Source organism: Lampetra fluviatilis, chromosome 31, assembly GCF_964198595.1.
Source record: "Lampetra fluviatilis chromosome 31, kcLamFluv1.1, whole genome shotgun sequence".
Taxonomy (NCBI): domain Eukaryota; kingdom Metazoa; phylum Chordata; class Hyperoartia; order Petromyzontiformes; family Petromyzontidae; genus Lampetra; species Lampetra fluviatilis.
The window spans coordinates 8091190-8115264 of NC_136305.1; the positions used below are offsets into that span (position 1 = coordinate 8091190).

The 24075-nt window shown below is 51.2% G+C and overlaps 1 protein-coding gene across 1 annotated transcript; it reads left to right on the plus strand.

Annotated features, from left to right (window-relative positions):
- Positions 1 to 271: 271 nt before the first annotated feature.
- On the plus strand, positions 272 to 24075 carry LOC144943502 (aquaporin-1-like). Its single transcript, XM_078871018.1, has 5 exons — positions 272 to 916; positions 5206 to 5337; positions 11114 to 11278; positions 13786 to 13866; positions 20558 to 24075. The coding sequence occupies exons 1-5, from the start codon at positions 680 to 682 to the stop codon at positions 20735 to 20737; spliced, it is 795 nt and encodes a 264-aa protein (XP_078727144.1). The 5' UTR covers positions 272 to 679; the 3' UTR covers positions 20738 to 24075.

The following is a 24075-nucleotide window of genomic DNA, read 5'->3' on the forward strand; positions in this document are numbered from 1 at the left end:
ACCTGGTACGATGTGAAAACATCGCCACTGGAGAGACAAAGGCGGTCGGGTGTGGTTTTGCCCACCACCGCCCCCCTTCGCGTGCCGTTCCTGCCTTCGTTGGCACTCGCTAATAACACTTGCCCCACCAGTCTGCGTAGGCTCTACGGGGAATCTTTGTCTGTGTACGTTTGCGTGTGTGTAATCCGTGCGTGTAATCCGTGTGTGTAATCTGTGTGCGCGCGAGTGTGAGTGTTGGCGCGTGCGTGAATATAAAGTCGAGCCCCCCCCCTCCACCACCATCGCCACCACCAGCGCGGCGCTCAATGCCAACTCCGCACTCCGCTGACACTCAGCGCACCCCGTGTCTCTCTCTCTCTCTGGGCACACGCGTCTCTCCCTCGTCTCCTGTCGCCTCCACTTTAACTATCCCGAGCTCCAAAGCGGACATCATCGTCGTCGTCTCGCCTTTCCACGCTCCGCGCCTGTCCTCTGACAAGCGTGGACATAGCCCATCCGTCCGTCGAAGCAGCCCCAACCAACGCCTTTCCCGAGACATCCATCCATCGAACCTACCCTCCCAACGTCTCACCTTCCTCACCTGCGCAGGCACCTCCTCGACCTCCACCGCCACGTTCCTTCCCAGCCGCCGCCGCCGCCACCATCCCGTCATCGAATCCGCTCGCTCCGATCTCCTCCGATGGCCTCCGAGCTGCGCTCTCGACCTTTCTGGCGAGCGGTCTTCGCGGAATTCTTAGCCACGGCCGCCTTGGTGGCTCTCGGGATAGGCTCGACACTCAGGTGGGGACGCGCCGACGGCTCCGTGGATGTCGTGCGAGTGTCTCTGGCATTCGGGCTCGCGGTGGCCACCCTGGTGCAGTGCGTGGGTCACGTGAGCGGTGGACACCTCAACCCTGCCGTCACGTTTGGCCTCCTGGTGGGTGTGACACTTTTTTGACCTTCTGCACCCCACACTCAATCCCCCACTAATTGGGGAATTATTTTACCCATCCACGTTCATCATCATCATCACAATCCATGGGGCAGGTAGCCCGTAAGGTGTCCACTGCACATTTCGTCATTTTAGTTTAACTTTCTTGTCGTGCCAATATGCTCGAGGAGTGCAAACATCTTTCAGGCATACATTTGGTATGCCGCCAAGCCTCATCCACGTTAGCTAGCGCATTCTTCGGACTAAGCTTCGGAAAGTAAGACCCCCAGAATCTTTATTTAAACTGTAGAATAAATCCGATGAGCTATAAAGCTTTTTTTCACAGCTGTACAGTTATGAGCATGGGGTCAGCCAATTGCAACAGCAAACAATACGACAAACAAACAACGATGAGAGTGCAAAAGAGAGAAAATGATGAGCACGTCACCAAACATCAATAAACAATAGCATATTTCGTCCCATGAGACATTCAAAGTTACCCTCGGTGTCAATGAAGTGACGCAGATCTCGTATCGCACGCACTCGGCACACGCGTGGCGGATTGTAAGACGCGGGGTGAATGGGGTACCCTCGTCAGCGTACCACGCACGGTCAGTCGCCGTGTTTTCCCTGTGAACACGACGAACTCGGCCGTGAACACGGCCACTGCCCTTCGAGCTCAATGGGCGTCCCGTCGAGTCCGCAGAGGCGTTTCTTTTGAGCGCCGTTCGCTTGACAAGCCTGCCTGGCACTGCCCGCCGATGGAAGCCAGCGCGTGGAACCCCGTGCAGAGTTTCTCTTGCGCTGCTCGGCGACACTGGCGCGGCGAAGCCAAAAGGGGATTGACTAAAAGCACGTTTAGCATATTGCATGCATGTGTATGGAGCGACATGACAGGGGCTGCGATTAGGCTCTTTTGCTATATAATGCTCTACGCCGACGCATAATGAAATTGTGTCACCTCGTCATAGTTTGCCGCAATGAACATGAACCCGGCAAGCAGAGTTCAGATCCCCTCCAGGGCTCATATCAGTGGCGAGTAAAATTCCAAACGGGTCCTGGGAATCCGCTCAACCCGCACCGACGTTATCCACGACCCCGAGAATGAACTCAGGTAGGGTTGGCTTCACGGCGCGGCGCGTTAACCACTGCGCCACCGCTCCACCCCTCGTTCCGATCTCGATTTAGATTCACCGAATCGCCGATCGATTTCGCCAGATCTCGAAAGATAAGTGGGGTGTTGAGCTTGGATAAGTGCTTGAAAAGGACGACCATCATGCACAACAGGTGGTATAGGCCCGTGGTCCCCAACCTTTTTAGCACCAGGGACCGGTTTCGTGAAAGACAATTTTTTCACGGACCGGGGGGGGGGTTCATCATTGCGTATTTCCCCCTTTTCAAAGAAGCTCTCCAGCGAGGTTTGTTTTTTACTCATGTTGGCTACTAGGGGTTATCAGCTTGTGGGCTGACCAACACTGTGACTGAGACGAGTGCGCAGTGCGGGGAAGAGGCGCGGACGGAAGTGGTCAATAATAAAACAATGGGGGCGGGTTCCACGCGCGGACTCACCGCTCTCACCTCCTGCTGCTGCTGCTGTGCGGCCCGGTTCCTAACAGGCCACGGACCGGTACCGGTCCGCGGCCCGGGGGTTGGGGACCCCTGGTATAGGCCACGTGACAGTCAGCAGATGGGGCGGGGCAGTAAATCCCACTGTTGAATTGTGCTCCGATGTGTTGAATCAATGCTGCTGAAATTGCACTCCCAGAAGGCCGTGCGGTTGATTAATTTTGTAAGAAATAACTTTACATTTTTTCATGTGGAGAATCCAAAATTTGATTGAAGGAGACAACTGTTTCGCTTATTTAAATGCTTTGCTTAACTATGAAATTCTCCACAAAGACGAACATAATTAGTTTGCGTTACATATTATTGAAGGGACATGCAAAGAGGAGCCAAGTATATATTTTACCCAGTGATGCCATAGCACACAGAGACACAAGCTATAAGGCACCTTTCGGATCCGTAATGTTGATTGTGAATGCCTGAGGCTTATCGAGCCAGATTAAGGCACATTTACACGTCACGGGGTTCACTATTCACGCATGAGGTTGATCGAGTCTGATTGGGGCATCTTTGCATGTTATAGGGGAGTCAGTGTTAAACCCTGAGGATCATCGAGTGATATTAAGGCACCACTATCCCTTTGAACGCTTACGGTGCAATGTAAAAGCTCGCGGTTTATTACACCGTTGCGGGCGACCTCCTGGTAATAAATATAAACACGACCGCCAGCTAATCCACGACCCCGCTAATGCCCTAATCTCATCTACGTGCCAGGCGATACCTGCAAGATGCGTCGCGTGAGGGTCGAACACTCAAGACGGACTGATGCGAGCGAGGGCTGAGTTTATTAGTGTGCTGCAGCACGTGCATCGACAATCGATGTTGTACCTTGTGTCGAGGAGACATGGGGGACGCGGGAGAGAGTCATCCAAAGAGAGAATTGGAAGAGACGCGAAGTGACAAGGAGAGAGAGAGAGGGAGACACAGAAGGACACCGAGACATAGAGAGAGAAAAAAAAACATAGAGGGGCAGATCGACACATAGAGAGATATGAAGACTTGGAGATGTTGGGGCATCACAATTGTCTGGAATAAGCTTCCACCAGCGCCAGGGTCTAATGTTTGCCCAATTGCTCAACTGTGGCGATACACAGCCAGTATCGCCCTCTACTGGCAGGTCAATGCCCCCTGGTCACTTTGGCAAATGACGCTCACCCTGGTTCTCACCTGGTTAAAACAATATTAACCCAGAAACATATTGGTTATTTACATATGTAACAGCAATTACGTGCTTTGTCATTTATTTATTAAAATTAATACGAGTCTATAATGCATAAAAAATATGATATATGTTTGAAACTTTCCCTTCGAATAATTTCTTACTGACGTTATTATTGTCCCTGTATTGTATTTGTTCTCATAATATTATTATTATTGTGCTAGTTTACCCAGGAAAGCCTCATGAATTCCCGAGATTCGTTTTCAGAAAGGTCCTGCCAAGTTTTCGCAGTCGGGGGTGATGCTGCTGCTGCTGCTGCATGCGATCCCAATTGAGTAATTAACTGGTAATTATTCTTCATCATTGGGATGATTTGGCCAATACCGGTCACACTGTTCGATTTTTGCTTCGCTATGGGGAGGAAAGCGGAGAAAGCCGGAGGAAACCCACGCAGTACCAGGGGAGAATGTACCAAACTCCACGCAGAAAGGCGTCCGAATCATGAATCTACCCCAGGTCCTTCTTGCCGTGTGCCACCCTGCCGCACAAACGTCCAATGGGTGAATGTTGCACACGAAATAGAGAAACGCAGCTTGAGACAGACATAGAGACAGAGAGACAGGCCTAGAGATGGAAACACAGGGACAAAAACACGTACATACATACATTCATCCAGACATAGAAACTAACACATAAATACACAGAGACACAAACAGAAAGACACGGTCACGTACACACATACATAGATATATAAATAGCTATACAAAGACACATGGAGACAGACTCAGTGATGAGCACATAGCTGCCATATGCACAGATACAGCCACAGACACACACATCTGGATACACACAGAAACATGGACATAAACACGAGAGATATGCAGAGTTGGACACAGAGGGACACAGAGCAACAGAGATGAAGACAAACAAAAACACACAGAGGAGCAGAGCCAAACAGAGAAAGACGCAGCGACAGACACAGAGACACATACAGAGAGACTAAGACACTTACAGAGACACAGACACGTACAGAGAGGCACAGACACAGGCCTCTTTTAGAAGCCCCTTAAAGTCCCAGTGGAGGTCTCTTTGCACGCACACTCAACTCCCAGTCTGAACACACACACACACACGCACATTTTCTTTATTCAACTCCAGGTGAGAGCCCTTTGAGACATTTCAAGAGACACCTGAGTCAACCTGCACAAGAATGTAAGAGTGGTGCTTGAAGGTCACTTGCGGGCTGCAGAACAAGACCCAACGCCTACTGGTGGACCCTGGAGCTAGCTGGGCTGTAGGATTACAGGGCTATAGAAGTTATCGATCACCCTACCGATTATCGGTTCCATTACTCTCCCAGGTGAGTGCTCCCCCCCGCTCTCCCCAATGCCTGACCTCTTTCTCTCCCAGGTAAGTGCCCCCTCCCCCCTCCAATGTCTGACCCCTCTCTCTCTCTCTCCCAGGTAAGTGCCCCCCTCCCCCCTCCAATGCCTGACCCCTCTCTCTCTCTAAGGTGGGGTGCCGGCTGAGCGCGCCACGCGCCCTCTTCTACATGGTGGCGCAGGTGAGCGGGGCCCTGGCGGCCTGCGGCCTCCTCTACGGCCTCACCCCTGCCGTGCAGCGCGGCTCCCTGGGCCTCAACTCGGTAGGAGCTTCCGCACCCGCACAGAGACAGCACAATCCTCACGGTCGTACCCACCCCCCCTCCCCCGTGTCTCTGTTGAGATGACGTCCCCTCTTCTCCTTGTGCGCCGTGACGAGCGGGTTTCTCATGGGGAGGGCGAGGGGCCTTCGGCACTGTGCGCACTTTCTATTTCTCATGCATGGTGGCGCTGTGGTTCATGAGCTAAATGCCAATGTCGAGGTCTGCTCGCCACGACCAGAGAGGGCGGCTTCAGGAGGTTAGAGTTCGTGTGGTTTTGCTGTTACTGCCTCCGTTGAAGGAGCAACCCACTACAGCGGTTTAGTCCGTGGTCCATAGTTTGGATTACATGGCCACAATCGCACCGCGTGTTTTGGCCGATAGTTTCTCCGTTGATGAAGGAGATGTTGCTCATCGCCATACTGATGTTCTCATGCGGTTGATGGTTTCACCACCGGAGTCTTTGATGGAGGAATGTCAAAGCCGGGAGGTGCAATTGTGACTGTGTGTCGAGTGAGGTGTTCATTCTGGACGTCTGCGTTGTTCCACTCTGCTCACTGGCGTTCTTCCGGATCTGATGAGATTCTAGGATGAGTGACAGCGCGATAGAGTGATATAAGTCATGAATTTTATTCAGTTAAAAGCATGAGGCCCCATTGATGTCACCACAGCGCTAAGTGCACTTTAAGGGCACGTGAAGTGTCGAACGCCCGCTGTAAGGATGTCACGGGACAGACCCAGGTGCCATGAGTTGACTGACTGAAATGACTGGCGATGCACTGTGCCCCCTACTGTGCCAACTTGCTTTGTTTTAGCCGCCCGGCGCTCCGCTCGTTGTTGTGAGCGTCGTTCCTTTGCTCTCCGTTGTTGCTGGAGGGCGACTACCTCAAACTGCCCAGTAGCAGCGTCCTTCATGAGCCTCCTCCACAGAGGCCGATCTTGACACCGCTGGTACTAGTCATTGGCAAGTCCACTCAGCTCCACATCCTCTTGTACCACATCACTCCTACCCCGTGATGTACTCGTTTAACCCCCTCTATCCGGCCGAACAAAAGCTGTTTAGGCATGCAGTGGCTGGCCATGCGGGGTACAGGACCCAGACAACGCAGCCTTGCCTGCGAGAGGAGCTCACCAATGGGGTTAATGCAGACTTGACTTGCAAAATCTTTCAGGATTTGTGAGCTCCTCACACAATCCAGCCTGGATAAACCTGGGATGGATCGTAGGCAGGCCAGCCTAAATGTTTCTACCGGCTAAGATGTTCCATTAGGGGGGTCCACGTTTCGCAAGCATAGAGAAGGGAGGGCATGACCGTGGCCGAGAAGAGCCAAAGATTCATGTGGAGCGACAGACCAGGTAGCTTCCACACAGTGTTACGCAGCCGATGAAAGGATAATGCCGCTCAACTGATTCAGAGTGAGACCTCTGCTGTAAAACGAGAGCTGATCATAAGCACACTGCCCAGGTATGGAACACTTTCCACTGTCTCCACAACTGCCTCATCACCAATAACATGGTTGACTAATAGGGAGCCATCCCTTGACCACACCCGGGCATCAATCAGCCTCCCATTGTATCTGTAGCAGATGGAGATTCCTCCAGTACAGCCATAGAGGGCTTCACTAACTACCCGGTCAAAAAGGATGTTATATAATGTGGGAGCCAGAGGACATCCCTGTCACACCCCAACGTGAACAGGGAATGGCTCCGACTCCCGGCCATGTAGTTTTACCCGGCCTGAAGATCCTTAATGATTGTGAGCAGAGAGTCAAGGACTCCGAAAGCACGACAAATAACCCAGAGCCCAGGCCTATTCATGGTATTATAGGCCTTGACCAGGTCAATAAAGCAGAAAAGTAGGTTCTGTTGGAATTCCCTACACCTCTGCTGTAGCAGATGGACAGAAAATATGTCATCTGTGCATGACCACCCTGGCCTGAAACCACATTGGGGCTCCGCAATTCACTCCTCAGCGTGCCTGGCAAGTCGATGTTGAATAATCATTTCCAAGAACTATTCTGGCACACTGATGAGGGAGAAGCCCCTGTAGTTGTTACAGACTTTGCGGTCCCCCTTCTTAAAGAGGGGGACTATTAAGGCATCCGTCCCATTCTGCAGAACCTGTCCAGTGGTCCAGACTATTATTAAGTCATATAGGCCAGTTTGCACACAAATACCACCCTCCCTCAGCATTTAACTTGGGAGATCATCTCTGCCTGGCTCTCTTCCTGGTCTCAGACTTTGGATTGCCTTCCGTACTTCCTCATCAGATGGCACTTCAGCCAGCCACTCACAGGGGGTGACTATTCCTTACAATATTTGAGGCACCTCAGCATCGGCAGGGTCATCCCCACTTTGCCCCATTATGTTTTCCAGGCTGAGGGATTGTCCCTCCCCCAAGACCTCATAGAAATGCTCAACAAATCTGCAAACTTGTTCCTGGTGATCGGAGATCAGATCACCTTTCTTTCCCCTAATGATGGTGATAGGTGTGACGCTGCAAGTAAAAATTTTTATGGAGTTAAAGAGTGACTTGTGATCTCGGGCTACTGAGGCAGACTCCATCTCTTCAGCAACTCGCGACCAACACCCATCCTTGCAGCACCACACGGCTCTCCAAACCTCCGAGCGAAGGCGGCGGCATACCTCATAATGGTCCGACATGGGATGCTGTAGATGGCGGGAATGGGCCTGTCGTTTTTTCTCAGCCAGTCGGAACATATCCTCTGTCAACCAGGGTCTCTGGGGAGGTCTGGACTGAGTGCCCATCGTCAATGCGTTCCCTGCCACGTGGGCGTTTGCAGGCCGTGCATCTTCCCGGAGGCGCTGGTCTGCTATGAGCCCAGCGCTGGCACAGCATCGTCACTAGGGGTTGCCACCTGTCCGGTCTACAAAAGACAACAGTTGACTCGGACAGTCTGAGAATTGGCATCTGTGTTCGTGTGGCAAAAATTTATTTGTACCATAACCTGGCACCAGTGTTGCGTTGAACCTTATTGTGGTTAATTGCACAGTTTTGGCAATATACGTAGTGCTCACTGAGATACGCGCGTTCGGTCTGCAGTGGAAAAAGGTGGCGACCCCAATGAATCACCGCACATTGGCTCTTTCATTCCAGTCGGTTAACCCAACCGGCTCGCGTCACCTGTGCGCCAGAGAAAAATCGGTAGTGCCTTGCACGGCCCGACCAAGCGCGTTGCAGGCACTGCGATCGCCGATCCGTAAAAACGTCCGTGCTCAGCCAAAAAAGTCAGCCTCATTGTGTCCGGAGTTGTGCACACCGCGCGGTGTCATTCACCGCCGGATTACGGGTCGCTAATCTCCGCGGGGGGAGGGGGAGAGGGGTGCAGGCCGCCGGCCGCAGCGAAGCCCCGCGGCCACAGCCGTCGGCCGCGCGTCCAACCACAAAAGCTCCCGTCCGGAGCGATTAGCGGCCGCTCCCGCGCGCACGGGATCAAGGCTCATCCACGGCGCTCCGACGCCAAAAAACCCACGCAGCGCGCGCCACGTGCGCAGCCGTCGTCGCTAACGCGCGCGCGCGGCTCCCCTCGTTTGTGTTGAACAAAACATTTTTTTTTTTAGTTTTGCTCGCTCTCCGGGTGGTGATGCAATACAATTTGCGACGTGTGCGGCGTCTCAACGCAAGCCACATCTCAAGGCGCAGCCTCAAAAGTAATACCCGGTCATTGCCGGTCGTTGGGTAAAGTGTGGGCTACTCCCAACCTCTTCCAAAGGTGCCTGGCCCGGCGTGGAAGATCAGGTCAGGTGATCGTCATCGGTAGCTGTGCCACGACCATTCATCTTCGAATTGGGAACCAGTTATCAGCGTCGCCCGCCGCCCCCTCATCTAGTCCACCTGCCTTTCTATTGCTGACGAGCTGGGGCAGCTAAGCCAGCTCTCTCTGCTGCCCCGGTTTGAACTCAAATCTCCTTCTACGACAGCCCTTGCAGGTTGAGACTATGTCAGGGGTCGGAAACCAAACACACAAGAGTAGCAATTTTGTTGGTTCTAATTCGGTAAAAAAGAAATGTTTTAGCAAGATTTCAAGAGCCGCAATGCAACGTGAATACGAGACGGCGGTCCTGAATAAATAAATAAATAATGACGTCATGAAGCAGCGGTCCTTCAAGAGCCGCATGCGGATTCCGGAGCCGCAGGTTGGCAACCCGTGGCCTCGGTGCTCCAGTGCCTCGTTGCTGCAAGGGGTTCCGTGGGGAGGTACCGCAAACTCTTTGGTTCTTTCGGTAAAGTCACGTAGGTATAAAATCAAATAAATCACGACGTTTCGGGCGCAACACAAGCGTCTGTCATCAGGTGAGAAAGCATGGTCTGCCTTTACCGAAAGAACCAAAGAGTATGGATTCCTGCAGTCACGAAAGCTTCAAATCAAGATTGTACCGCATACCTGCCAACCCATACGGTGTTCTTGTAAAGGGAAATTGAGTGAAACATTTTTGTTGTAAAAAATAAAAAAAAATTCTCCCTTGTGATGGGACTTTGTAGGATGAACGTTGAGATTTATAAAGGCACGGGGTGACCTATAAGGTCTGAATTGGTCTGCAATAAGGTAGGGCACTGATAAGTGGTTGACAGGTATGGTACCGTGAGGGTCTGGTCTGTAGATCTGCTGTGTACCACCAAAAAGGACTCATGCACTCGGCCTCTGTTTTCGACTCACGGAGGATCTAGCACCATACAGACCTGTGCACATGCACCGCTGACGTGGAAGAGTAGGCCAAAAAACATCTTAGAACCATTGGTACCTCATTTGCCAGTAAAAAATATGATAATTGTTTTTTTACCCTCTTATCTGGCAACAATACCTTCAGTCATAATGCAAACAAAAAACATAACTCTGATAATGTATGCACTGTCCTTGAAGTTGATTGGTCCACACGTAAACAAGTAAACCCGTAAAAACAAAGTTTTTCACTCTAAATCCTTTATATGCGTGGCGGCTAGAGTCCTCTCGTCCTCTGGCTTGAGATGGCTGCAATCTATGGGTCAGATGATTGTCTGCCAGTATTAAGCAATTGGTAATTAAATATTTAATTTGTTTTCCCTAAACAGTGTAAATTTTGGAAAAAAAATTTCACGAAAATTAATTGTCACACACAACGAGTCTGTGTGGAAAATGTTAGCTCGATTGGATCACGGGAAGTGGGTTTAAAAACGAGCGAAATATTTGCACGGTCCTAAGCAAGCGAACTTAATATAAAGGATTTAAAATATATTCACCTGTGGAGGATGCGGGGATCGATCCCGCGACCTTTGGCATGGGAAGCGAGGGCGCTACCAACTGCGCTAATCCGCCACGGCCTGTGGAGGGGTTACGCTCTGGGCTCTTATACTGTGACGTTCAGCCAAAGTTCTATTTGAATATATGTAAAATAATGTTTTTTTGCCTAAAACGTGTAAAATTTTGGGAATTTTTTTTCACGAACATTAATTGTCTGGCACAACGAGTCTGTGTGGAAAATGTCAGCTCGATTGGATCACGGGAAGTGGGTTAAAAAACGACCGAAAGATTTGCACGGTCGTAAGCAAGCAAGCACGCAAGTAAGCACGCAAGCAAGCAAGCGAACTTAATATAAAGGATTTAAAAAGGTGTCAGTTTTGTTGCCAGATAAGAGGGTAAAAAAACAATTATCAACATCTTAGAAGTTTGGCTCCTCCAGAGCTCACCGTAGTGGACAACTCTTTCCGACGGGCCGGTGTCGCGACCAAGTTATTGCAGGGGCTGCACCTTAACCTCCCCCCCCCCTCCCCTCCCGGCAGCTGGGACCCGGCGTGACCCACGCGCAGGGCTTCGGCGTGGAGGTGCTCATCACCTTCGCGCTGGTCCTCTGCGTCCTCGCGTCCACGGACTCGCGGCGGCGTGACGTGGGCGGCTCGCTGCCCCTGGCCGTGGGCTTCGCGGTGGCACTGGGCCACCTGTTCGCGGTGAGACGACCGACGGCGCCGTGGGGCTCCGCTCGCAAGCGGCTCGCCCGCGACGAACGGGCGCTTCGGCGGAGGGCGGAGACGCCAACTCGGGGTTGTGAGAGCGCGCGCGTTTAATTCGCGACGTTTTCGGGCTCTCGTTTATCCTGACGCTGCTGCTGCCGCTGCCGCTGCTGCTGCGTTAGTATCGGTGCACGAGAAAAAACACACGCATTCTCGTCGTCATTTTTTTATGAATTCATTCACCCCCCCCCCCGCCGCCTCTGGTCTTCGCACCTGATTGGCTCGCAGGTGACGACATCATATTGATTTTATTCTATTTAAGCACGAAACAGGAGGATTTCTCCACATATCTGGCTGTCGCCTGATGATGCCGGCTGTAATTACTGGCGAAACGTCGTACTCGAATTGTAAATGTTGTGGATTTGCTCTCCAACACACAACCGGTGTGCTGAGCTTGTAACGAATTGGCACGTTTTGTTTACGTGACAAACCTTACTAATTGGCTGTGTCAGGTGGTGGCGGGATTAACGACACATTTATATTTACGCGAACAAACCCAAAGAAAACTCTAATATGGATAATATTGGTCGCGAAAGCCGATTGCGTGTTAAAACACACGCAGAGAAAACAACACATTCGTCAATAACAATTGTAGGGGCCTTAAAATAAAACATTTTGGGTAATGGTCCCGCTTCCTCGCGCACAAATAGAGAGGGCAGAGAGATACAGTGGAGACTGCACCTTACACCATGGGGCCTGGTAATGAATTATACGATAATTATATATTTTTCATTTTTTTTTTCTGGTGGCCAGGTTTAAATGGGCATATGAATAACTACCTCATTAACTACTGAGTGCCAGATAAATACTTCCGTAATTTAAAATTATCGCTGCTAAATGAACTCTTTTACAAAGTAAAATTATAAATACGTCTTGCTGGCACATTGCATTTCAGGATGACTTGTTCTTGTGAGCACGAGGCTCAATCCACTTCGCAATGATGCCCTCCGAAGCCTAATTACCATTTCAGTCAAAGCAATATAAACGTTCTAGATTTGAAGCTTTCGTGACTGCAAGGATTCATACTCTTAGTTTTTTCGGTAAAGTCACGTAGGTAAAAAATGAAATTAATAATAATAATAAAATAATAAAATTCACGACGTTTCGGAGGCAACACAAGTCTCCGTCATCAGGTGGGACCGTCACAGCCATATTTTCTGTATCAAGTGATAAAAAATTAAAATTAAAATTAAAATTAATAAAAATAAAATAATAAAAATCACGACGTTTCGGAGGCAACACAAGTCTCCGTCATCAGGTGGGACCGTCACAGCCAGATTTTCTGTATCAAGCTCACTTGATACAGCAAATCTGTAAAGAGTAACAATATAAACGTGACACAGTTGTTTTGATGTCATCGCCGTATTTCATTTTATTTCAGCATTTGTCATTTTGGTAATCAAGGTCCCTCGTGCCAAATGAGACTTTGCAAGTGAGACTTATCCTGGCCTCTTGAGCTTCCCGCTGGTTCAACAAAATAATATTTGGATATCTGTTGCGCCAGACAACTTGATCTCTGGGCAATTGCGTATACGACTGGGCCCACTGCCACATGCTGAGAAGCAATTACATTGTGATGTAGATTAATAGAGCGAACGGGAATGCTCGCGCATGCATTTTTTTTTTCTGGTCAGTTTCGGGGCACAGCAGTTTTGACCCCCTTGCCCGGCTGTGCACGCACTCACTCCCCCCCTGCCACCCACTCGGATGGCACTCATCGCGTGTGACTAAACCGTCCCATTTCTCATCCACCCCTTCTTCACGATACATTTATCGTAAACCAAATAAATAAAGACGGCGCCAACATTTGCTCTCCCGGTTTTAAGAACGGCAAGTTTTATTTTTTTAAAGCGCAGGTTTTACGTTTAAGGTCACACGTAGCGCGAGAGACGGTGGCCTTCTCGCAGAGGCCTCAACCGTGAAGTCATCGTGTCACCTTAAACGCAGCCCCACGCCGTCGTCCCGGAGAAATGCATTTTTGCATTCAGCTCTTCTGAGGAAATTGCCACGCGCAAAAATAATTACGTAGACACGCGATTCGCACGCGTAGGCTTTCGCAGCTGATGTCGTCACGTTTGGGTTAGGCCACGTGACAAATAATGCTGCCTCGATTTCTGTTGGATGACCCTCCACGAACCCCCCACGTAGCCGAACACATTTAGTTATCACGTGGTGTATATCGAAGCGTTTAACGGCACGCCAATTATCAATTGTGTCAGCTCGCTCGCCGATACACTGAAGAACACTTCTTCATAAAAAAAAAAACTTAACAGCGTGAATCCATTCTAGAGTTGTTTTCCCAATCATTGTTTTGAGTAAACATCGCTCTCGTGGTCCATGGTACCGCTTCATACGACAACAGCGGTGAATTGTGCCTTGCATCACCCCCCCCCCCCCCCTTTGCCGAGCTGATGCGCGCGCGATGCACGGAATTCTGTTCACAGATCAACTTCACCGGGTGCAGCATGAACCCGGCTCGCTCCTTTGCTCCCGCCGTGCTAACGAGGAATTTCAAAGACCACTGGGTGAGTTGGGGCGCGTTGCCTCGGCGAGAGGGCCGCGGAACATCGGCGTCGACGTGACCGAGCGAGTGGCGATGTGACCCCTCCACGAGGCTCCGGGCATTCGTCGCGGCCCGGCGCGGTGGCAATTTGCCTCTTTGCGTTTTCAGTTTGTTTCAGTTTCATTTATGAGGTGTTGCCCTGTGAGCCATGCGGCTCTTGACTCGGGTGCAGCCGCAACAAACAAAAACATGAACAAGGAAACATCTTCAGGTGACTACGTGCAACAGAAAAATCCATGAAAAAACAGCAAAGTCTTCCAGAAAAAAAACACCGTATATCAACGCTGTGTGCAAAAATCCCAGTGGGATGCAAGTCAAACAATAACAACTCCTGCTCCCGCATTGCACCGCGTGCTCTGTTCGCCAACGATGTCCACGTGCTTCGAGAGCTTTCTTGAGGATGTGAGAATTGGGCGCCCGAAGGAGCTGCCAAGCACGTGGCGTGCATCGTCAAGACTTCGTGCCGGGCAATACGCGGCATCGGCACAGTTTGGCTACGTACGGCGCGAAAGAAGTTCGACATACACGCAATCCGAAAACACGTCTCTGGAACGCAAGCGTGAAACCCCACGCTGTTGTATTGTTTCAAAATGTTCCTGTAACTATTAAGACAGCTTCGTTCACTCCATTGAACTAAATGTAATGCGAGTATCTAAAGTGCATTAATTCCCTGTCTTTTGAACCGTAAATTCGTGTGGCCACTATTCTAGTGGCGGCCTCAATGGCATGCGTTTGATTACCGCAGTGTTGTTTGAGTTGAGTATTGGTAATTGGCACGTGATTACGCACGAGTTTATCAATTGAAATTGATCCTTATACACGCGATACACGCGCCGATTCCAGCGCCTGCGAACCCGATTTCCACATGCTCAGTTCGTAGTGTATTGGTGAAGCTCCGATACAAAGACGCGCTCTCCATGTCAGCTGCACTGGCTCCCTCTGTACTCCCGTTGCCCGTTCAAATTCCTCACCCTGATCTACAAATCCCTTCGTGGTCTTGCCCGACCATGCCTTGCCACTCTCGTATCTGTCTGCGTGGCCTTCTCGCCCTCTACGTTCTCAATCTTTGCTCTCTCTCTCTCTCTGTTCCTCCTCCTCCCCCTTGTGCTCAAGCCACGCTTTGGCTCTTGTTCCCTTCTCGCTCACCACCTTCCCTGGCACAAACTTCCCCCTCCACATTAAAAGCGGTCACCTTCGCTCGCAAGTTTCCCGCTCCTCACTCACAACTCACACTCATTGTTCCCTAGCTCGCCCCACGACCCCCCCCCCCCCCCCTTAATCTCCCCCTGATAGCCACCACCGTTACCTATCCCTCTTCATATTCTCATTATATGGCGATCATTCATTAACCCCATCCATGCAATCCATTCACCATCATTTACTGCCATCAATTTTGCTTTCACCGAATTCGCGCATCAGAATCGGCCCTCATTGCTTCCTCTCATCCATTTCATTCACGTCGCCTCCACCACTACATTCACACGTTGTGCCGTTGTTAACTCTGCGTAAACCAAGGCGCTGTATGAACCAAGGCGCTATATAAATGATTTTAAGACTAGGAGGTTGCCAATCTCACTGCGTATTGGGAGCAGCTAGCCCAGCCGCGTTCATTGTAGAGGCGGGCGGTGCACAGAGGAGTGGCGATCGTGGCAGGAGAGAGACGGCGCCGGCCAGGTGACAACCAGCCAGCCTCACCTGTCAAGGTGCCCATGGAGAACGAGGAGTGGCCGAGTTGTGGGTGGATCCGGTTTCTCGAGTTGTTGATGAGTGGTTAGTTGGTTGAGTGAGTGAGTGGGTTGGTGGGTGAGTGGGTAGGGTGAGTGACAGAGGCCCCGTATCGCCATAATCGTGGTTACCGTTCACGTAAACTTCACTCATTCAGTCCTCAACTCATGTTGAGAAACTCGGTCTATCAGACTCAACTGTTTCGTCTCTTCCACCACAACCACCACCACCACCAAGCTGCAGGTCCCAACAACTCACTCGCTCGCCCACACGCTCACCCACTCACGCACCACACTCCTCTGCTTCATCCCTCGCACTGCTCCACCGTGGAATTCCCTCCTAACCGTTTCTACTCCTCAATCTCTCATACGAATACTTATCACCACGCTCAATTCAAAAGAGTTACTGCACCCTCTATCTATCACACCTTCAATAGTGCTGCTTGTTGCTGGTCTCTGAGCCCTGTGCTTGGCAAAATGTAATTTTAAATAATAAGTAATATTTTTTAAACTTTTTTTAAAGCACGCTTTTGTGAAATGTACTAGTAATGGCAGAACTCCACGACTCCAGAAAGTGGCCACGAAGCTTGTCATAACGTAAGAGACCGTGGCTAATTACAGCCAACGTCAGTTGAGCGTGGACAATTAGACCCAAGCCGAAAAAATAATGTTTAAAAATGTTTTTTTATCATATAATATAGTATTGTCATCAGTATTACATAAGTATACCAAGCTTGCAGTCAATACCACATTGGGGAAGTGGGTTAACATTCAGTTATAAGATTTGAGGATACAACGACAACAGCAACGATAACGAAGACAACAACAGAGTTAAATGAAAGCGTGTAAAAAACAGGCACACCACAGACCAATTTCGATTTTCATTTAATGGGGGCGCCAAGGTGTCGAGATGTTGACTACCTCGCTTGGTATACAGGAGGTCGTGGGTTCGATCCCGACCCTGACACCTGCTGTATGTTTGGAGTTTGCATGTCTCTCCCCCCGTGGCAGCGTGGACTTTTCTCCTGGTCCTCCGGTTTTTCCCTCCACATTTTCGAAACAAGCCACTTCGTTGAGCTATCATTTGTGATCGCGAGGCGCTTCTGAAAAAGAGCTGTGCAGCTCAGTGGGCCTTACCTGGTAAAAATAAAAATAGGTTCGTTTTAAAAACGTGTTGGTGTGAAGAGGGACGCACGGAGCGATTTTCGTAAGCAGGATCACGTGAGCCAGGCCGACGAGCCTCCTCTGCTCTCCACTCCTCTGTGAACAGCAGCGCCGAACGGAAATGTTTTACGTGACACGAAGAAGTGGCCCCGCTCAGAAGTGCGGATAACATGAGGTCTGTTGGGTTAGGTTCAGTGGGAGGGCGAGCGAGTGGTTACTCGGGGGGGCGGGGGGCTAGTTTGAAGCGCCTAACAACTCACGGCCTTTGTACAGTTGACACAATGCGGTCCGTGTTTGACCCGGATGGTCCGGGAAGTGTCATCTGTGTGCGGGTGGCAGGAATCGATTTGGTGTCGCGATCCAGTACCGTCACCGCCGCCGCCGTGTTTCAACTTTATTCCAGCAAACCGCACAGTTTTGATGACGGTAGACCTGGTGATGGCTGAGAGGCACGTGGGGGTGTGGCCTGTGAGGAAGGTGGCAACGTTGCCTTTGGCTCACAGGCCCGATAACAGCTCCCGGTTGCATTCCGTATGGCCCGTGGCCGCATGAGGCCAACCACTTCTAAACAACGACCACTACGGGCATCTTGGCCACGCTAATCGGGTACTGGAGGGGCATATTTTTGACCTGGCAAAATAAGGATTCATAATTGGTTTATTTGGGGTTAAGTCATAGTTTAAAACTATTTGTCGTACACCTTCCTGCACCCGACACGGCCAATTAATCGAAGTGAATCCGATGCGCTAAATGCATTACTGCTTCAGCAGCAGCAGCACCGGTGGTGGTGTTGTTGTTGGTGGTGGTGGACAGGAGCCTCACAACATTCACGTGGGTAACGCCCGCTTGGCTGGATATTACATCCAGCATCCTGAGATTGTTAATGCATTGCATTCAATGCATTGCATTCAATGCATTAACAATCTCAGGATGCTGGATGTGTCACTATTATTAACTGGCTGTGCTGGGTGGAGTGGGGGGGGGGGTTTACAACACACGAGTTTATCGAAACACAACAAGCAATTATGAATCGGAATATTGGCCGTGAAAGCCTCCGTATACAATCTAAGACGGTTTCTCACTTTAGCCAGCGGTCACCTCCGTCACTGCAAGGCCGCCTTGCAGTGAATGAGAGCGACTGCAGGGCCAAGGGCCAAATCTGAAAGTCCAAATTCGGCCATCGGTGTGGCGAATGCGAACTCGCTCGCTCTGAAACCAGCGCTCGATTTTATTTGCGAAGCCACACGCGCTGGCGGCCGCGGCTGTGGATCATTTCACAACCACCACCCCGCCCGCCAACCGCCCCCTCCCCCCCCCTGCCCTCCGGAGTCAAATGCTTTTCGCGAGCTCAATGGAAACGGCTTGTGCGTTCATTTCTTTTGTGCGATGGATAGACAACGGCGCGCGGAACTGCGGATGCAGCAGTCGTTAAATCCACGAACACGCGAATTCCGTGACGCGGCTCGCGAGCTCAGGGGGTACACATGGGGAGGAGTGGCCCTCTGCTCGGCTCGGGTTGGCGAGGCAATGGCTCGCCCAGCAGTTTGGAGGATTGTCCTCATTTTGTGTTGCAGCTCACCCCAAGAATCAACTCTTTGTTATTTCATTGCTGCCGTCTTGTTTTCATCTCTATCTACGTAAACCAGCTCAAGCTTCCCGTAACACCACGCGACCTGTGTGTGGCCTCCCCCACTGAATCTCTCACCTCCCACCACCACCCCACCACCCCCTGCGAAAACGGACTCCGCTCCGCGCAGATCACTCTTACCGCTCGCTCCTTCTCTCATCTCCGTCTCTTCCGCTCCCCCTCCACGATGGCTTCTCGCCCTCCCTCTCCCTTTCGGCGACCAGCGCTCCTCCTTCGCGCCGCTCGTCTAGAGCCGTGCCCTCGTTCTCCGTCTTGTGGGGAACTTCCGTTCCGGCCTCCCTTCCCCTCCCCTGGTCATCTCGCTCCGTCTGCTGCCCCGGTGGCGAGATGTTAACTACCTCGCCTGGTATGCAGGAGGTCGTGGTGTTCGATACCGACCCTGATGTCTGCTGCTGTATATTTGGAGTTTGCGTGTCTCTCTCGCCCCGTGGTCACGTGACTTTCTCTCCGGGTCCTCCGGTTTTTCCCTCCACATTTAGAAACATGCGTGTTAGAGTATTTGGATGCGATATATTTCCGCACGAAAAGCCACTTCATTGGGATATCATTTGTGACCAGGTCGCTTCTGAAAAAGAGTTACATAGCTCAATGGGCCTTACCTGGTCAAATAAAGCAATAGTTTAATGAACAATAATCGTATTTGTTCCTACCAGTTTATACATTTGTGCTCTCTACTCGCCGAAATGTAGCGGCATATCATTTGCATTGCCCACAGCGAGTGACCTAATTCTCTTACTTGACATGATACAGTCTGTTTACATGTTTGTACAATGGTCAGCCTGTATCTGTTTTGATATTTCTGTAACTTAATTTGCAATTGCACTTTGATCAGTCGACGGATAATCTGTCCCAGCTGGTTCGCCTCGCAAGGAAATTCATTAGTCGGCATTTATGTTGTGTGTTTGTGCGTTTTTTTCGATTTCTCGTGTGACACGCTTGTTCTGATTTAATGTTTGCTTCGTTTGCTGTACTTTGCTGCGCTTTTTTTTCTTTTTGTCATGCTCCTGGTCCAGGTCAATCTTGAAAATGACACTCATCCTGTTTCTTGAGTGATCACCTGGGTACACGAAACTAACTGCTGTAGACTCTCGATTATCCGCACTCATGACGGGGAGGACGACCGTGGATAATTTAAAATAGCGGCCAATCCAAAAATATTCATTTTGACGCGAATCTCTAAGTCCAAAAAGCCACTAATATAGGTAGAAGTTTGGTAATGAACAAAACCAACATTTTCACTAAATAAAGTATCGATCGAAGTCCATACCAAATCACTCAAAATGAAGCACACCTGCCGATTTTGATTCTTACTCTTTAAATTGACAACGAATACGCACGATCCGACCGATCGATGCACGTGCTGAGTGATGATAACACTTTCCTGCTCTCGCGCAGAAGACTCGGCCCACGAATTGGATAGAAGAGCCACGCCAATCGACACGTACGTTTGGTAAATGTGGACTTGATTCCTTGCAAAAGGTTTATATTTGGTGTGTGAACATCTTAACACCTGTTGTATTGCCAGAGAGGGTAAAACCTATTTTTATTTTTCAGAAAAACAATAATTTGCTATCGAATCATTTGAAGTCAAATGAAGGAAAAGTATCCTTTCACGGAGTAGACCCACGTGGCAGAGTTGTACCAATTGGAGTTATAAATCCGTCAATTTATAATGAATCACGTGCTGCGTTTCCCCTATAAGGCGGATATTTGTTTTGCGGATTCATGGAATGGCGTGGCCAATTTGTCCCGTAACCTGCAGCAACACCGCGGCAGCGACAACATTTATTTATGGATTATAAGTTTCACCTCCACGGTGCGTCGCGGATTACAGGATCTGCGACCTGGCCCCTCCCCGTATCAACGCGAATTATTGGATATCCGCTATCACGTAAAATGCCTCTAATCCACGTTGATGGCGGGGGAGGGGGAGGTGTGATGCTACGTGTTGTGGATCCTATAATCACCAAATGTTCGTAGAATCTCACGAAGGAGCAGAGTTTTCCGAACCGCACGGACCACGGATATCCTTGCAAAGCACCAGCACGACTCGCGGACAACGAGGAGTTTCTCACTGGAACATTGCATCGCGACTTGCCTCCCCTCCCGTCCGGCAGGTGTTCTGGCTGGGCCCGCTCAGCGGCTCGCTGTGCGCCGCCCTCTTCTACGACTTCCTGCTCGCCCCGCGTTCCGTGCCTCTGCGAGCGCGGCTCAGGGCTCTCCGCTCGGGGCCCCTCGAAGAGGCTTCGCCCGCACCCCACGACTCGACCGAGAGCCCAGACGACATCAAGCTGTGACCCCCCCATCCCTACCCCGCGTTCTCCCCCGGCCCCCCACCGCGCCCGCGTACACCGGTGTTGCTTTGCTTTTCGGTTCTGGTAGATTTTCGACGTAGATGACGCTGCGGCCGCGCGAGGCGTACGGCGCTCCGCTGCGTTGCCAGGCATTGCCGCGGTAGGGACGTCTCTACGCTTAATTACCCCTTTGCCCGCTGGCCCTCCCGAGACATCTGAATGTGACTCGAGGTCAGAGGTCGCAAACGGGTTTTGATTCCTTACCCGTACCCTACCCGAAATGAGTGACAAACGGTTACTCACCAGTGACTCACGGCCTACCCGTACCCGTACCCGGCCGCACCAGGGTCGCAAACGGATACCCGTACCCGTACCTGGTCGGGTACGGGTAGCCGGGTATCGGGTAGGGTACGGGTATCGGGTACCCGGTTGCGACCTCTGCTCGAGGTTGAAGGAGGGGGCGAGGCAAAAGCAGGGTCGAGGGTGGGGCCAACGACACGCGTCATTGCGCGTGACGTCAGCCGGTGCACCTGTGAAGGCACGGCAGCACCGCGTGCCCTGCATGTCGCGTCGCGGCTTCGATCGGCGACATACGGCGTCGGTGGCACGGCTCAGGTTCGGCAGTGGGAAGGGAAGGAAAGAAGCTGGCGCTTCCCTGAGCTGAGCTTAGCACCGCTCGGTTGTTCAGCGAAAAAGGGGTATAAGTGGGGACCTGTGCAGATGCGTGGGGCAGGGGGGGGTTGGGTTAGTGGGGCACTATCGATAAAAACAACACATGGACAGCGGCACAGAGAGAGAGACACGGAGAGAAACGAATGCATCGGAAGAGACCCACAGCGAGGCATTGATCTGCACCCTCCCACGTGTTCACCCACCCCGGCCAAGTGACAGAGTCGCCACACCCCTCCCCACCGCCACCTCACCTGGCTTCATCATTGCATCACCCAAAGTTTCAAAACTGGATAAAAGACTGGACACGGTGAGACGCAGGCAGATAAGAAAGATATGCAAACACAGACGCCCCAGCCATAGAGAGAGAGAGAGAGACGTCGGAGCTATGCGGATCAAGGTGCAAGAAGGAAAGAGAAAGAGATACAGAGACAGAGAGAAATATGCAAAAAACGACACAACAGAGGCAGTGAGTGGCACGGCGGACATGTGAACAGGGCACAGACGCACAGTCACAGAGATAGACACCGTGAGATAGAGAGACGCAGCGGAACGGGCACAAAGAGGCAAAAGTCGTCGGCACAGACATTAACAGAGGGCACATGGGGCAAGAAGTCGCACATCAGGCTCAATAGCAACCCAAAAGCACGAACACACACGCACTATAGAGACAGACACCCACGCGTGTTCCCGTGCCGTCGCCCGATGGTGTCACCTGCAGGGTGGTTGGGCGCAGGACGGCGCTTCGACGCCAACCCTTAAGCGAGCCATGGAACTTGCTCGGAACCAGGGTGAGCCAGTTTTGTGCCTTTGTCTCGCAGAACGCGGCAGCCATTGCCCCCTAGCGTTTGCTCCAGGAGTATCCCCAGCGGGATATTTCTAGCGGGGTATTTATTGGGGGGTATTGTAGCGGGGTATTCTAGCGGGGTATTTATAGGGGGGTATTTCTAGCGGGGTATTCTAGCGGGGTATTCCTAGCGGGGTATTTATAGGGGGGTATTCTAGCGGGGTATTCTAGCGGGGTATTTATAGGGGGGTATTCTAGCGGGGTATTCTAGCGGGGAATTCTAGCGGGGTATCTCTAGCGGGGTATTAATAGGGGGTATTCTAGCAGGGTATCCCTAGTGGGCTATCCCTAGCGGGGTATCCCCAGCGGGGTATCCAGTGTATCCCCAGCAGGGAATCCGGGAGTGTTCGTAGAAGAGATGCTGCTCGACTGCCTTGGGTCGTTGTAGTTGCCGCCCCCCCTGCCTTGTCATGTACTCTGCCGAGTACTGCCTATGACCAAACAACCACGAATACCCTCTCTCTCTCTCATTCATTAGTATGCAGTAACTAACAGCGCATGTTTACCCAGGAAAGCCTCACCGAGCCTCGTGACTCTTTCTTTTTTTCTTCAGTAGGGCCCTGCCGTATCTTTTTCGTCGCGGCGCGTATTTTTGCGGGGCATTTTTTTTCCGTTCAACTTTGGATCCGGGACGCCGACGCACGGTGGCCTTACTCCCTGCGAGCGACGTCGCGGGGCTCTTCAGCGTCCACCGCGAATCGGTGGCGTGTAGCGTGTCGATAACAACCCCGCCAGTATTTACCGGGGTGGACGTTGGATGCGCTCTCGGGTTGCGCCGCGTGTTGCGCCGCGTGATGACCGACGGACCTGTTGGGACCCCCCACGCGTCGGGAGTTTATTCACAAACTTTAAAGAAGCTCAATTCCTGAAGATGCTCCCCAGCGCACAAAACCGAAACGTCGGACACCGCGCCGAACAAAAATCGCGGCGCGACCCGAAAGACCGCGTCGGAGAGCGATAAAACACAGCTCGCGAAAACTTACGCAGGCAGCATCCCAGTTTTGAATGCGTCACGTTGGGCTAACGTTGCGTGCTTTCTGGAATCCTGAACTTGCCCGATCGTGTCCGGTCTCGCAAGCTAAGCAGGTTGAGTGGAGCCCGGCTGGTACTTGGATGGGAGATCTTTAGTAGGAATGGTAGGTGTTGTAGTGGGCTTGGGCTGCAAGGTAACCAGGAGATGACAGTCCAGCAAAGCAATATTGAATATATATCTGTGCGGAGCTTTTGAATTTTACCACCTTGTAAGCAATAGTGCATTGGTTTTCTTTTTTTCGGATGCTCCACTTGCTGCCTTCGTGTCACTCGTGAAAGGAATTGGCCAAACATTCCAATACGGAACCCTTTCCCGGGTAAGTGAAGGGCATGATTACAATTGCTATAGATAACCTGTGCATGCGCACTGGTGTGCATTGGCCGACCCCTGCTGTAAAACGGTGTGACTAAATAAACCAGTAGGCAATTTGCCTCCTTACAAGCGTCGTCTCTCCACGTTCGCACCTCCCGATGAGCACGGTCGGCTACGTACGGCGCGAAAGAAGTTCAACGTGCGTACATCGCGCGGCCGAAACCTGGATACGAACCCAGGTTCCAAGCGGCGCCCGACCTCCGATCCGGCGAGAACCCTCGTCTGATGAACCCGTACCTCAACGCCAAAGTCCATTTCACTCGAAGAAGCACACGGGCGCGAAAGACAGTGTTTATAAGTACGTTTTGTAGTTTACTTTCCATGTTACATAATACAAATCGCTAAATCGCAAAATACAATTACAAACACGTGAGACGATACAAAACTCATGGCACAGCCAGCGGCAGCACGGCGAGCGGG

Excerpts from the sequence above, each read along its gene's own strand:
- LOC144943502 (XM_078871018.1), top strand. The coding sequence starts at position 680 with ATGGCCTCCGAGCTGCGCTCTCGACCTTTCTGGCGAGCGGTCTTCGCG. Across the intron at positions 5,338-11,113 it reads GCTCCCTGGGCCTCAACTCG|CTGGGACCCGGCGTGACCCA; the intron begins GTAGGAGCTTCC and ends CCCTCCCGGCAG. Across the intron at positions 13,867-20,557 it reads GGAATTTCAAAGACCACTGG|GTGTTCTGGCTGGGCCCGCT; the intron begins GTGAGTTGGGGC and ends CCCGTCCGGCAG.